This window comes from Capra hircus, chromosome 29 (genome assembly GCF_001704415.2).
Source record: "Capra hircus breed San Clemente chromosome 29, ASM170441v1, whole genome shotgun sequence".
Classification (NCBI taxonomy): Eukaryota; Metazoa; Chordata; class Mammalia; order Artiodactyla; family Bovidae; genus Capra; species Capra hircus.
Genome location: NC_030836.1, coordinates 46,542,309 through 46,553,675, shown reverse-complemented (window position 1 = coordinate 46,553,675; position 11,367 = coordinate 46,542,309). Strand labels below are relative to the sequence as shown.

The window sequence follows — 11,367 nt, the reverse complement described above, 5'->3', positions numbered from 1 at the left end:
TTATAAACACATGGCAAATGTTAAGATCTGATGAGGCTGGGCGGTGTGTGTGTGTGAACGATCGTGCGTTATCCTGTGTATTTTCTGTATGCTAGAAATATTACATAAGGTGTAAAGAAAAAAAGAAGACCGTTTGCACCCCACATGCTAGAGTTCTCCATATCCTGAAGTTTAGCATGGTTAAGAAGAGCTTGAGCTCTCAAGTCAGTGCATTTCTCTGGGTCAAGTTTCTCGAACAGTTTTTGCAAACTACGATTCAAGCCCGTCCTGGGACCATAGCCCCCAGCTGTCCCTTCGGCCGGTGATATGTAGGGCAGGCAGGCACCTCTGGCCCCGCCTCTGCTCCTGGCCACACCTCACCTGGCTGGGCCCTTGAGGCTGGAGAGGACACACAGACTTCTGTCCTTCCCCCCACCCCTCAGGCCTCTCACTGCCTGCAGTGCTTTGAAGTTTCTGGAAACATCCAACCCGCTCCCATAATGACCTTCCCGCGACCTCATGAGATGAGTGTCATGGTTGGCTGCTTTCTCCCCATTCTATGGATGGGGAGACTGAGACTCTGGGCATTCTGGACAGGGTTGGTTCCCAGCTGGGGAGCTTCCCTGCGGAAAAGCCAGAAGGGAGGCTGCCAGGGGCCCAGGATCTGTCACAAAACTTACTGGGTAGCTTTTCCTAGGAATGACCAGGGAACCCCCTTTGTTCCCGCCAGGGAACCCAATGCCACTTTTGAAATCCATCTGAAATTTGAGATCATTTGGAAGCTGGTAAAGATGCTGATGCCAGGGCCCATCCCACATCTGCCGAGGCAGAAGCCCAGAGCAGGGACCTGGCATCTTCAGGTCCCCAGGGCAAGTTTGAGGGTCCCCAAATTAACCTGTTGAGTCCCACTGAGGAGGCCAGGGTCCTGGAGTCCTGGGCACTGCTGTTTCTTTTCTTCCCAAGAAGGATCCTTTTCATAGGGCACCCAGCCACTTGGCCCTCTCCGCTTCCTGCCTAAAGGCTTCCTAGTGACTCAGTGGCCAAGAAACCCGCCTGCCAATGCAGCAGATGTGAGTTCAATCTCAGGGTCAGGAAGATCCCCTGGAGGAGGGCATGGCAACCCACTCCAGTATTCTTGCCTGGAGAATCCCATGGACGGAGGAGCCTAGTGAGCTACAGTCCACAGGGTCACAAAGAGCTGGACGCGACTGAGCACGCTTGCACACAGATATGAGTTTGGGGAGACACCAGTCAGACAGAAGTCTGGGAGGTCTCACTGGCAGATCATGGCCTAGAGTCAGCTGCTCTGTCCTGAGGCTTGTCACATCCAGTCCCTCCTTCCCCTCCCCTAGCTGGTAGTCACTTCCTGGAAAACACAGGAACTACGCTGCCGCCCCAAACTCTGCAAGACCCCACCCCCCATCCATATGGGTCACCCCCTGTGACATTCTCATCAGGGGGATCATTCCTGTAAGCACCCAGTGTGACCCCAGACTTTCCCCTTTCTACCTCAACCCACCCTTCAGCCATCATTGATTCTTTGCTTCCCTGGAGCAGCAGAATTTCTTTTAAGTCTTTCTTCCCTCTGAGAACTATTTGTTTACATTTTTTGACCCTTCTTTATTAATATTTTATTTGCCACGCCAGACAGCATGCAGGAATCTTAGTTCCCCGACCAGGGATCAAACCTGCCCCCTGTTTGCACTAGAAGCACGGAAGTCACAGAACTGTTCGCAAGAATCATCTAGTGAGGTGGCTCTGAACTAGGGAAAATGTCATTCCCCTAGGCACACTTGGCAGAGTCTGGCGACATTCTGGTTTGTCGTAACTGCAGAGGTGTAGAGCAGAGGAAGGCCAGCAGTTGCGAAAGCTGAGACCTGGGAGGGGAGGACCCCCGCTGGAGCCCCACCAGCACATGGGTTTCAGACTTCTGTCCTCCAGAACTGGGAGACTGTAACCCCCGCTGTCTCCAGCCACCGCTGTTGTGGTGGTGGTTCGTTAGCACAGCCCAAGGAAACTGATCCGAGGCATTTGCAGAGCATCTCTCCATTGCTGCACTTGGCATTTCACAGTTGTTGTGGAGGCCGAACATACTTTCATTTGCTTGTGGGCTATGCAGGCTTCTTGTTGGTTCAGTTCAAAGTGGTTTAGTTTATTTAGTTTTATGTTTGCTTGTTTTTGACCCTGTGGCTTGTGGGAATTTAGTTGCCCAACCAGGGATTGAACCCACGCCCTTGGCCATGAAAGCATGGGGTCCTAGCCACCAACCACCAGGGAATTCCTTGGTTTGTCTCGCTTTAGCAGCTTTGAGGTACAATTGGTGAATTGCGCAATCCGGTGGCTCCCAGGAGGCAGGCTGTACCCCATCCCACCACATCCCACCCCTCGGCTCTTCGATTGTTCTTGCCAGCACTGACTTCCCTTCTGGTGTCTTGCGTGGCCTCCACTGGCCTGGTTCCCATCACAGCCAAGGAGCACCTCACACGCCTGCCAAGGGGGCAAGCTGGTTCTCATGCGGTGCCTGGATCTGCTCTCCACAGCCCTCGGCCATGGAGTGATCTTGATCTCTTGGGACAGGCTTGGGAGTGAAGGGCAGACAGGGGCAAATCACACATGACGGATTAGCAGTGGGGCCTGAGCACATCTGCTTCCTAGAACCTAGCAGGTGCTTTAGAAAGACTGGGGGAAAAGTTAGTAACCAATGCTTACAAGCACTGATTTCGTGTCAGGAGCTGCGGTTATCTATATCTATTCTTTCATCTTATAGTGAGATTCTCTAATTGCAGTTGCTGCCTCGGGAGGCTCAGGGAGGTTAAGCAGCTTGTCTGTGCTATGTGTTTAGTCACTCAGTCGTGTCTTTCTGACCCCGTGGACTGTAGCCCCCCAGGCTCCTCTGTCCATGGAATTCTCCAGGCAAGAATACTGGAGTGGGTTGCCATGCCCTTCTCCGGGGGATCTTTCCCACCCAGGGATCAAACACAGGTCTCCCGCATTGTAGGCGGAATCTTTACCATCTGAGCCACCAGGGAAGCCCAAGAAACTTGCCTAGGGTCACACAGTAAACAGAAGAATAAGGGGAAAAAGGAACAAGATGTGATACCCTGTGGCTACAGGGGCCCCTGGCCCATCCACTCTCTCTCTGCAGCTGCCAGGGCCCCTTCCTCTGCCCTGAGGAAGCCAGTCAGGCACATGAGGAGAGCGCAGATGAAGGAGCCCTGCAGTGTGGGAATGAAGGCATAGACATGAGGGTCTGGTGGGGGACCTGAGTGGCTTGAAGAGCTCTGCTGTCTGAGGGCGTCCTGGAGGAGGCTGCCAGGGTCCGCTGACAAAGTATTGATGCTTTCAAACTGCGGTGCTGGAGAAGACTCTTGAGAGTCCCTTGGACTCCAAGGAGATCAAACCAGTCAATCCTAAAGGAAGTCAACCCTGAATATTCACTGGAAGGACTGATGCTGAAGCTCCAATATCTTGGCCACCTGATGCAAAGAGCTGACTTATTGGAAAAGACCCTGATGCTGGGAGAGATTGAGGTCAGGAGGAGAAGGGGATGACAGAGGATGAGATGGTTGGGTGGCATCACCAACTCAATGGACGTGAGTTTGAGCAAACTCCAGGAGATAGTGGAAGACAGAGGAGCCTGAGGGGTTGTAGTCCATGGGGTCACAAAGAGCTGGGCTCTTGGCGACTTGGCAACTGAACAACTACCTTATCTTTCTCCTTCTCAGGTTACTTCCTGCCTGTCCTTCCCAGCAACCACAGCATCACCTGGAGTCACTTGGAGTTGCCAGGCCTGTTCCGGGGGCCAGCTGTGCCAGGTGAGGCAGCCTCAGGCAGTGCTGACGTGTGAATCAGCAGGAGGCCAGACTGGCTGGAGCTTCGGTTTGGTGATCTGTCACCCGGGAGCCTCTCCACTGCCAGACGTGGGCACAGGGCATCCGGTTGGGGAGCTGCACAGGCAGCTGGCAGAGGCGAGGTGAGAGCGCGCATCTGGAGGCAGAATGTCAGGCATAAAGCGCCCAGGCTTGGCAAAGGATCCGGGGTCGGAGTCCACACCAGGGTACATGGGGTCAAGCGTTGTGGGGAGGGGCGGGCCAGCAGCACAGAGTGGGGGAGTGGGGAAGAGAAATGGGATCCCGACCCTGTGGGGCCTCCAGGGCTGGGGGTCCGTGGGCCTGGGGCCTGGCTCAGTGCAGGGAGGTGGTGCTGCCCCGCCCCCTGCTCCCCGCTCCCACTTCCAACCCCTGTGACGCCCGGGAATACTCTCGGGAAACCTGCAGCCCCCATGGGCTGGCCTGGCCCGGGGCAAGGGTAGAGGCTCCCCAGGCTGGGGGAAGAGGCCCTAACCCTAAACGAGGGAGCTGCTGACCTCAGCCCTACCCAGCCATCCGCCTCCTCATTTGATTGGGCACTGGTAGGGGTGGGCCTGAGAATATGGTCCCCGGGCTTTGGTTCATTCTGGCCACATTCAGCCCTAGCGAGGCTCTAGAGAGGCTCAGACAAAGCCAGAGCAGGGCCAATGCAACCAGGTGCCACTGGAACTCCAGTGGGAAAGCTGGGTGGCGCGGGTGACGCTGGTGCCTCTGGGGCAGCCCTGGAACTTGAAGGTCTAAGGGTGTTCCTGGCCACCATGAACCGAGGGTGGGCGGGGCCTGTGGCCAGAGGCAGCCCCGCAGGCCCAGCTGCTCCCGGACGCTCAGGAGGAAATGGCCCTGGTTCATCTTGACGCTGAGCCTGGGCCTCAGCGGGACTTCCTGACCTCCCTCGGCCCCTCTGCCATCTGGGGCGTGGGCGGGGGTTTAGGTGGGACCACCCCGGGCCTGGCTGTGGGAGGGCATAACTTGGGTCCCCTTCCAGCCCAAGAAAGGGCCAGGATAGCTGCCCTGCCAACCACAAGTGGGAGCAAGCAGGTCCTGGGTTCCCCCTAAGAGCTGAGCTCCCGTTGCCCACCTGCTGAGGGGCCTCACCCACACGGCCAGCCTTCCCCCTCCCACCCAGCAGGACTTGCATGTCCCTCGTGTCCCCAGCCCAGGCCTGTGCTTGCACGCCCAAGGAGAAGTCTGTCCCCACTCCCCAGGTGAGGAGACTGCGGCTGAGAGAGGAGGAGGGGGCGGACGCTGAGACCTGCCTCACTCCACAATCAGGGCTCTGAGGCAGAAGTCCTGGGCTCAGGCCTTTGAGACGCTGCTGGACCCTGAGGGTAAATGGCTCACATTGGCACACGGGAAAAGAGAGACAAAGACAGACACAGAGAGACACACAGACATGGACAGAGAGACACTCAGAGGGACCTGGAGGCACAGGCAATGGTGTGGTTTTGGGGCCCTGGTTGGGGTGCTCAGAGACCTTTCTTGCTCAAAGTCCAGGTATTTCCCCCCAGAGGCCCTCCTGGGCTCCTTCTTCCCACCCCCATGCCTCATCCCCCTCCCCTCCCAGCCCCGCCGGGGTTCCCTTGGGTGTCAGACCAAGGCCAGATGGGCTCAAGGCTTCAGGCTGTCAGCTGAGCCTTCCCACGGACGCCTCGCCCACCCCATTGCTCCTTGTTCCAGGCCCACCTCCCCAGAGCACAGGGAGCCGTCCCATGCTCCGGGGCCCTGCGGCACACCCCAACCTCAGTTTCCCCATCTGCCACTGCAAAGTTCTGTGGTCTCTGAGGCAAAGAACCCCTCGAGGCCCTGTGGGGGTGTCCATGGGCCCACGTGGGTGCGAGTATGGGCCGTGGAGGGGTGGTAGAGGTGGGGGCACCCCAACCCACACTGCCTCCACCCTGCAGGATGGACCCCTTTGCAGACACCCTGCAGCGGCTGCGGGAGGCCTTCGTCTCGGGGCGTACGCGGCCGGCTGAGTTCCGGGCCGCCCAGCTGAAGGGCCTGAGCCGCTTCCTGCAAGAGAACAAGCAGCTTCTGCAGGAGTCGCTGGCTCAGGACCTGCACAAGGTGGGTAGGGGGCGGCGTGGGGGGAGGAGGGCAGGGGTGGGTGAGGGCAGTCAGGGGTGAGTGGGGGCAGGCAGGGGTGAGGGGAGGAGGACGGGGTGGGGGGAGGAGGGCAGGGGTGGGGGCTGGAGCCAGCTGCATCCCCAGCTCAGTCCTGTGGTTCAGCAGACTCTTCCCTGGGCTGCTAGCTGCTCTATGTCAACTCAGTAAACCTGTAAGGCAGGTCTGACTGCTGTCCCATCTCACAGATGGGGAAAGTGAGGCACGTGGGAGTTAAGTCACTGGCCCAAGTTCCCACAGCCAGAAAGCAGCAGAGCCCAGGACCCATGCTCCTCACTGTAGTTCCCAGGGGCTGGCTGTGCTCACCCTGGAGACTGTCTCCGTGTCCACCCTGAGGACTCTTGGGAACCTCCAGCTCCCCTCCCCACCCCGCCCAGGCCTAACCCCCGAATCCCACCTCTACCACAGGTGGCCTTTCATTCAGACATTTCGGAGCTCATCATCTGCCAGAATGAGGTCGACTTGGCTCTCAGGAACCTGTGCACCTGGATGAAGGACGAGCCAGTGGCCAAGAACCTGGTGAGACCTCTGGCCAGGCGGGACAACTTCAGGGCGGCCCAGCCCAGGCCCTGGGCGAGTCACTGACTTTCTTGGGACCGTGGTCTCCTTGAGGGGACTCCACTGCACAGGCAGGTCGAGGGCTGTGAGGGGTGGGCTTTGGGGTGATCCTTAGTGAGGCCTCACTGTCCGTTCCACACCCCAGATCACGCAGCTGGACTCGGCCTTCATCAGGAGGGAGCCCTTCGGCCTGGTGCTCATCCTGTCTCCCTGGAACTACCCCCTGAACCTGAGCCTGGTGCCCCTGGTGGGCGCCCTCGCTGCAGGTGAGAGGACGCCTCCACCCTCATGCCCGGTTGCCTGTCCTCCCAGCTGCCCCCAGAGCCAGGAAGGAGGAGGGAGCTGGCACCAGGTGGCTGAAAAGGGCTGGTTCCCATCTGGCCACCATCCCTGGGTCTGTGTGGCCTCGGGGCCAATAAGGCACCTCTCTCAGCTGCACTAGGCGGGAGGATCCGAGGATCGGATAGAGATGGGCGAGGCTACACATGGCCCCGCCCTCTCCTTGCCCCGCCCCGTCCCGCAGGTAACTGCGTGGTGCTGAAACCCTCAGAGATCAGCAAGAACACTGAGAAGGTCCTGGCCAAGGTGCTGCCCCGATACCTGGACCAGGTGAGGCTGAGCCCCCACTCCCACCAGTGGGAGATCCTGCAGGGTCCTCTGAGCCGTGCATCCCTCCCGCCCCCTTGCAGAGCTGCTTTGCCGTGGTGCTGGGCGGGCCCGAGGAGACGGGGCAGCTGCTGGAGCACGAGTTCGACTACATCTTCTTCACGGGTGAGGGTGGCCCCGGCTGGTGTCCTGGGGAAAGAGGGATGCTGGAGAAGAGGCTGGAGAAAAGGGGGAGGGAGGAGGCGATGGCCAGCCGTGTGGAGCGTCCCTGATAGCAATCATCTGGGGCAAGTGGGCCTGGCAGGGTGGGGTCCTGGGGCTGCAGGGCGGGGGCAGATCCCAGTGGGTGGGCCAGGATGGGGCCAGGAAGGTGGTGCCTGAACCTTCCGGCCAAGAGCAGCTGAGTAAAATCCCATGCTCCCAGGGACCCCTCGAGTTGGCAAGATTGTCATGGCTGCCGCCGCCAAGCACCTGACGCCCGTCACACTGGAGCTAGGAGGCAAGAACCCCTGCTATGTGGACGACAACTGCGACCCCCAGACTGTGGCCAACCGGGTGGCCTTCTTCCGCTGTTTCAACGCCGGCCAGACCTGCGCGGCCCCCGACTATGTCCTGTGCAGCCCCGAGATGCAGGCGCGGCTGGTGCCCGCCCTGCAGAGCGCCATCACCCGTTTCTATGGCAACGACCCCCAGAGCTCCCCAAACCTGGGCCGCATCATCAGCCAGAAGCATTTCCAGCGGCTCCGGGGCCTGCTGAGCTGTGGCCGCGTGGTCATCGGCGGCCAGAGTGATGAAAGCGATCTCTACATCGGTGAGACCCGCCCTCCCTGCCATTGTGCCCCACCCCCATCCACACCCCAGCGAAGGCCCCTCCACGCTGGGGTCCACAGCTGGGCCCCGAGTCTGGGCTCTGAGGCTCCCCCCACCCCACCGCTACAGCCCAGCCTGGTGCCACGACTTCGTGACCCTGGTGTGTCCTGGTGCTGGGGTCTGAGCCCGCGACCCCACGACTCCACACTCTGGCCCAAGTTCTCCAAGCTCAGACCCCAGAGTTCTAGGCTCAGCTTCCCAACTTCAGCCCCACGATCTGCTGCTCCACGGGCCACACGACCCCTAGTGCTACGCGCCCACGATTCTGGTTCTCAGCTCCCAAAGCCCGTCCTGAGCGTCTGCTCTGCTGTGAACAAAGAACCCTGGTCTCTTGGGCCAAACGACTCAGAGTGTCTAACAGGCTGGGGCTTGGGGCCTCAGACTCTGGGGTCTAAGATCAGATCACCCTCTGACTGTGAGACCAAGGCTGAGTGATTCTCTGGGCCCCACGAGCCCGGTCAGGCTGGGGAGCCCCTCGTGGTCACTTCCCGGGGGCTGAGGGGAGAGTACTGTCCCTGGGACATCCGGGTCTCTGGGCCCTGTCAGCCCGCGGGCCCGCCCACCAGAGGCCCTGCCCACCGATGCCCCACCCGCCGGAGGGCCCCGCCCCTGGGCTGAGCCGGCCCCTGTCTCTGGCAGCCCCCACGGTGCTGGTGGACGTGCAGGAGACAGATCCGGTGATGCAGGAGGAGATCTTCGGGCCCATCCTGCCCATCGTGAACGTGAGGAGCCTGGGCCAGGCCATCGACTTCATCAACCGTCGGGAGAAGCCCCTGGCCCTGTACGCCTTCTCCAACAGCAGCCAGGTGGGGCTGGACGCAGGTGGGGGCAACAGAGCGGCCCAAAGGGGTGAGACTAGTCACCTCCCTTTTCCCAGCCCACTTACAAGGGTCAGGGAGCAGACAACCAGGGTGACTATTCAGTTCAGTTCAGTTGCTCAGTCGTGTCCGACTCTTTGCAACCCCATGAATCACAGCACTCCAGGCCTCCCTGTCCATCACCAACTCCCGGAGTTCACTCAGACTCACATCCATCGAGTCCATGATGCCATCCAGCCATCTCATCCTCTGTCGTCCCCTTCTCCTTCTGCCCCCAATCCCTCCCAGCATCAGAGTCTTTTCCAATGAGTCAGCTCTTCGCATGAGGTCGCCAAAGTACTGGAGCTTCAGCTTTAGCATCATTCCTTCCAAAGAAATCCCAGGGCTGATCTCCTTCAGAATGGACTGGCTGGATCTCCTTGCAGTCCAAGGGACTCTCAAGAGTCTTCTCCAAAACCACAGTTCAAACGCATCAATTCTTCGGCGCTCAGCCTTCTTCACAGTCCAACTCTCACATCGATACATGACCACTGGAAAATAATCCAGGCCATTGGACAACAGCTCCCTGAATACAGGTGTCCCGCTGAGACAGGGGTGTGGTTGGCGGGGGCAGCACCAAGAACAGCAGCCTCCACCCAGACAAGGAGGTGCCCTTTCTATCTGCCCTGCCCCAAACACCCTTCTTTTCCTGAATTGTGCAAAAGTTCTGTATGGGTGTGCAGAGCCCCTGAAGGGGGATTAGGCAGAGCAAAGGTGGGGCCCTGCAGGCGGAGCTGGGCTGGCTGCCTATTTGCTGTGGCTGCTAGCCCTCACAGGCGCTTCTCAGGGCTGCGGGCTCCTCTTTGTGAACCCAGAGGGGCGACACTCACTCAGCAGAGCATGGAGACCGGGGAGGCACCTCTGCTCACTGTGGAATAAGGAGACTACGCTCCACCCCTGACCCCGGCCTCCCCCTCCCACCAGGTAATAAACCAGATGCTGTACAGGACCAGCAGCGGCAGCTTTGTAGGGAATGAAGGCTTCACCTACATGAGTCTTACCTCCCTGCCATTGGGGGGAGTCGGTGAGCCCCGCCCTCCTTCACCCTCCAGCCCCAACTCCCAGGGAAGCCCAGATGGGTGCTCCAGACCCAGGAAGGTTCGGTTTGGCCTTCACTCACAGTTCAACCTTATCCAGACCCCTGGCCTCTCAGGGCCTCAGTTTCCCTCTCTGCAAAATGGCTCATCGTGTGGCCTGGCTTTCCCTGGGCTCCCTGCTCGGCGGCGGGCTGCTGGTGGTGGTGGTGGTGGTGGGCTCCTCGGCCTGGCCTTAGACCCTCACTTTCATGCCTGTGCAGGCAAAAGTGGGATGGGAAGATACCACGGCAAGTTCTCCTTCGACACCTTCTCCCACCACCGTGCCTGCCTGCTCTCCCACTCGGGCCTGGAGGTGCTGAAGAACATCCGCTACCCACCCTATTCTGACTGCAGACAGAAGCTGTTCACCTGGGCCATGGGCAGCCACTTGTGCACCCTTCTGTGAGCACCCTGCCTGCCTCCAAGTCTCTGTCCACGACCCCGCTATCCTGCTGCCGCCTGGGTACTCAGTGGCCCCCAAAAGGCAGGCGTCCTGTCCAGGAACAGAAAGGTCCTGCCCTTGGGGCTTTGTCTGAACAGACGCCCGGCTGGACAGACCTCTGGGCCATGAGTCCAGCCGCTTTCAGGACCAGAGTCCCCTCTGCAGCTTTCTGATAAATTTGTTGACCCTTTGCTTGAACATGTCTGGTGACAGAGAACTCACCCCCTAGGTTGAGCAGTCCTGGTGGTTAGGAAGGCCTCTCTCATGTCAGATCTATAATTAGGTTCCCAAAGTACACAGTGATTTCTAACAGCTCCAGCCAGACCTGGTTTGGGAAGCTGGGTTTGTCTGGGTCTCAGTTTCCCCAACTGCAGTGACGAACGTGGGCCCTTGGAGACGTCTGTGCCCTCCAGGCCAGCATCTGCTGTGCCCATGTCTGTCCTCCAAACTTGCACCTGCCCCCTCGCCCCTCACTCCTCTCAGCTGCCCCTACCGAGGAGGGAGCCTCACTCCCATCTCACAGGCAGGAGCCAAGGCCCGGAGAGGGCACCGACTCCCCAGGTCACACAGCCTTTCGGGGAGGGGGGTGTCGGAGCCAGTGGGGGCTGGGGGTCCCTCTACTTCCTGGGGCTCAGAGGGGCAACAGCCGGCCCACCTCCGGACTGGTCTCACTGCTATGGCATGAACACATGTTGGTACACATAGCACAGGTGTGAACACACAGATCCTCAGACAGGCAGACACCAGCGGTCACACACACTCGCACACTCAGTTGGGGCTGGAGGCTGCTGTTTCTTGGGGCTCTTGTGCCAGTTCCCCGATGCCCTTCGTTTCTATGAACACCTTCTGAGGGTGTGGAGAAAAGGGAACTCCCCTACATTTTTTTGTGGGAACATAAATCCGTGCAGTTACTATGTACGGAGAGGTTCCTTAGAAAAACTAAAAATAGAGAAACTGATGACCCAGCGATCCCACTAGTGGGCATATAT

The 11,367-nt window shown here is 59.3% G+C and overlaps 1 protein-coding gene across 4 annotated transcripts; it reads left to right on the top strand.

The window, feature by feature from the left end:
• Positions 3,832-10,576, top strand: LOC102185156 (aldehyde dehydrogenase family 3 member B1). Of its 4 annotated transcripts, none has more exons than XM_018043557.1 (10): positions 3,834-3,952; positions 5,750-5,912; positions 6,378-6,488; positions 6,673-6,793; positions 7,051-7,136; positions 7,217-7,298; positions 7,558-7,944; positions 8,643-8,809; positions 9,785-9,884; positions 10,158-10,576. In XM_018043557.1, exons 2-10 carry the CDS (start codon positions 5,751-5,753, stop codon positions 10,340-10,342), a joined length of 1,401 nt encoding a protein of 466 aa, XP_017899046.1. In that variant the 5' UTR covers positions 3,834-3,952; position 5,750; the 3' UTR covers positions 10,343-10,576. The 4 variants fall into 4 exon arrangements, with proteins under 4 accessions (XP_017899048.1, XP_017899046.1, XP_017899045.1 ...); XM_018043556.1 differs by having other exon boundaries at positions 3,834-4,036; XM_018043558.1 differs by lacking the exon at positions 3,834-3,952 and adding an exon at positions 4,834-5,053.

What these genes read in the sequence shown, in the direction of transcription:
- LOC102185156 (XM_018043556.1), top strand. Translation starts at nt 3,978, where the DNA reads ATGTCAGGCATAAAGCGCCCAGGCTTGGCAAAGGATCCGGGGTCGGAG. An exon ending in TGCCCCGATACCTGGACCAG is followed by an intron (nt 7,137 to 7,216) that starts GTGAGGCTGAGC and finishes GCCCCCTTGCAG; the next exon opens with AGCTGCTTTGCCGTGGTGCT. An exon ending in CGACTACATCTTCTTCACGG is followed by an intron (nt 7,299 to 7,557) that starts GTGAGGGTGGCC and finishes CCATGCTCCCAG; the next exon opens with GGACCCCTCGAGTTGGCAAG.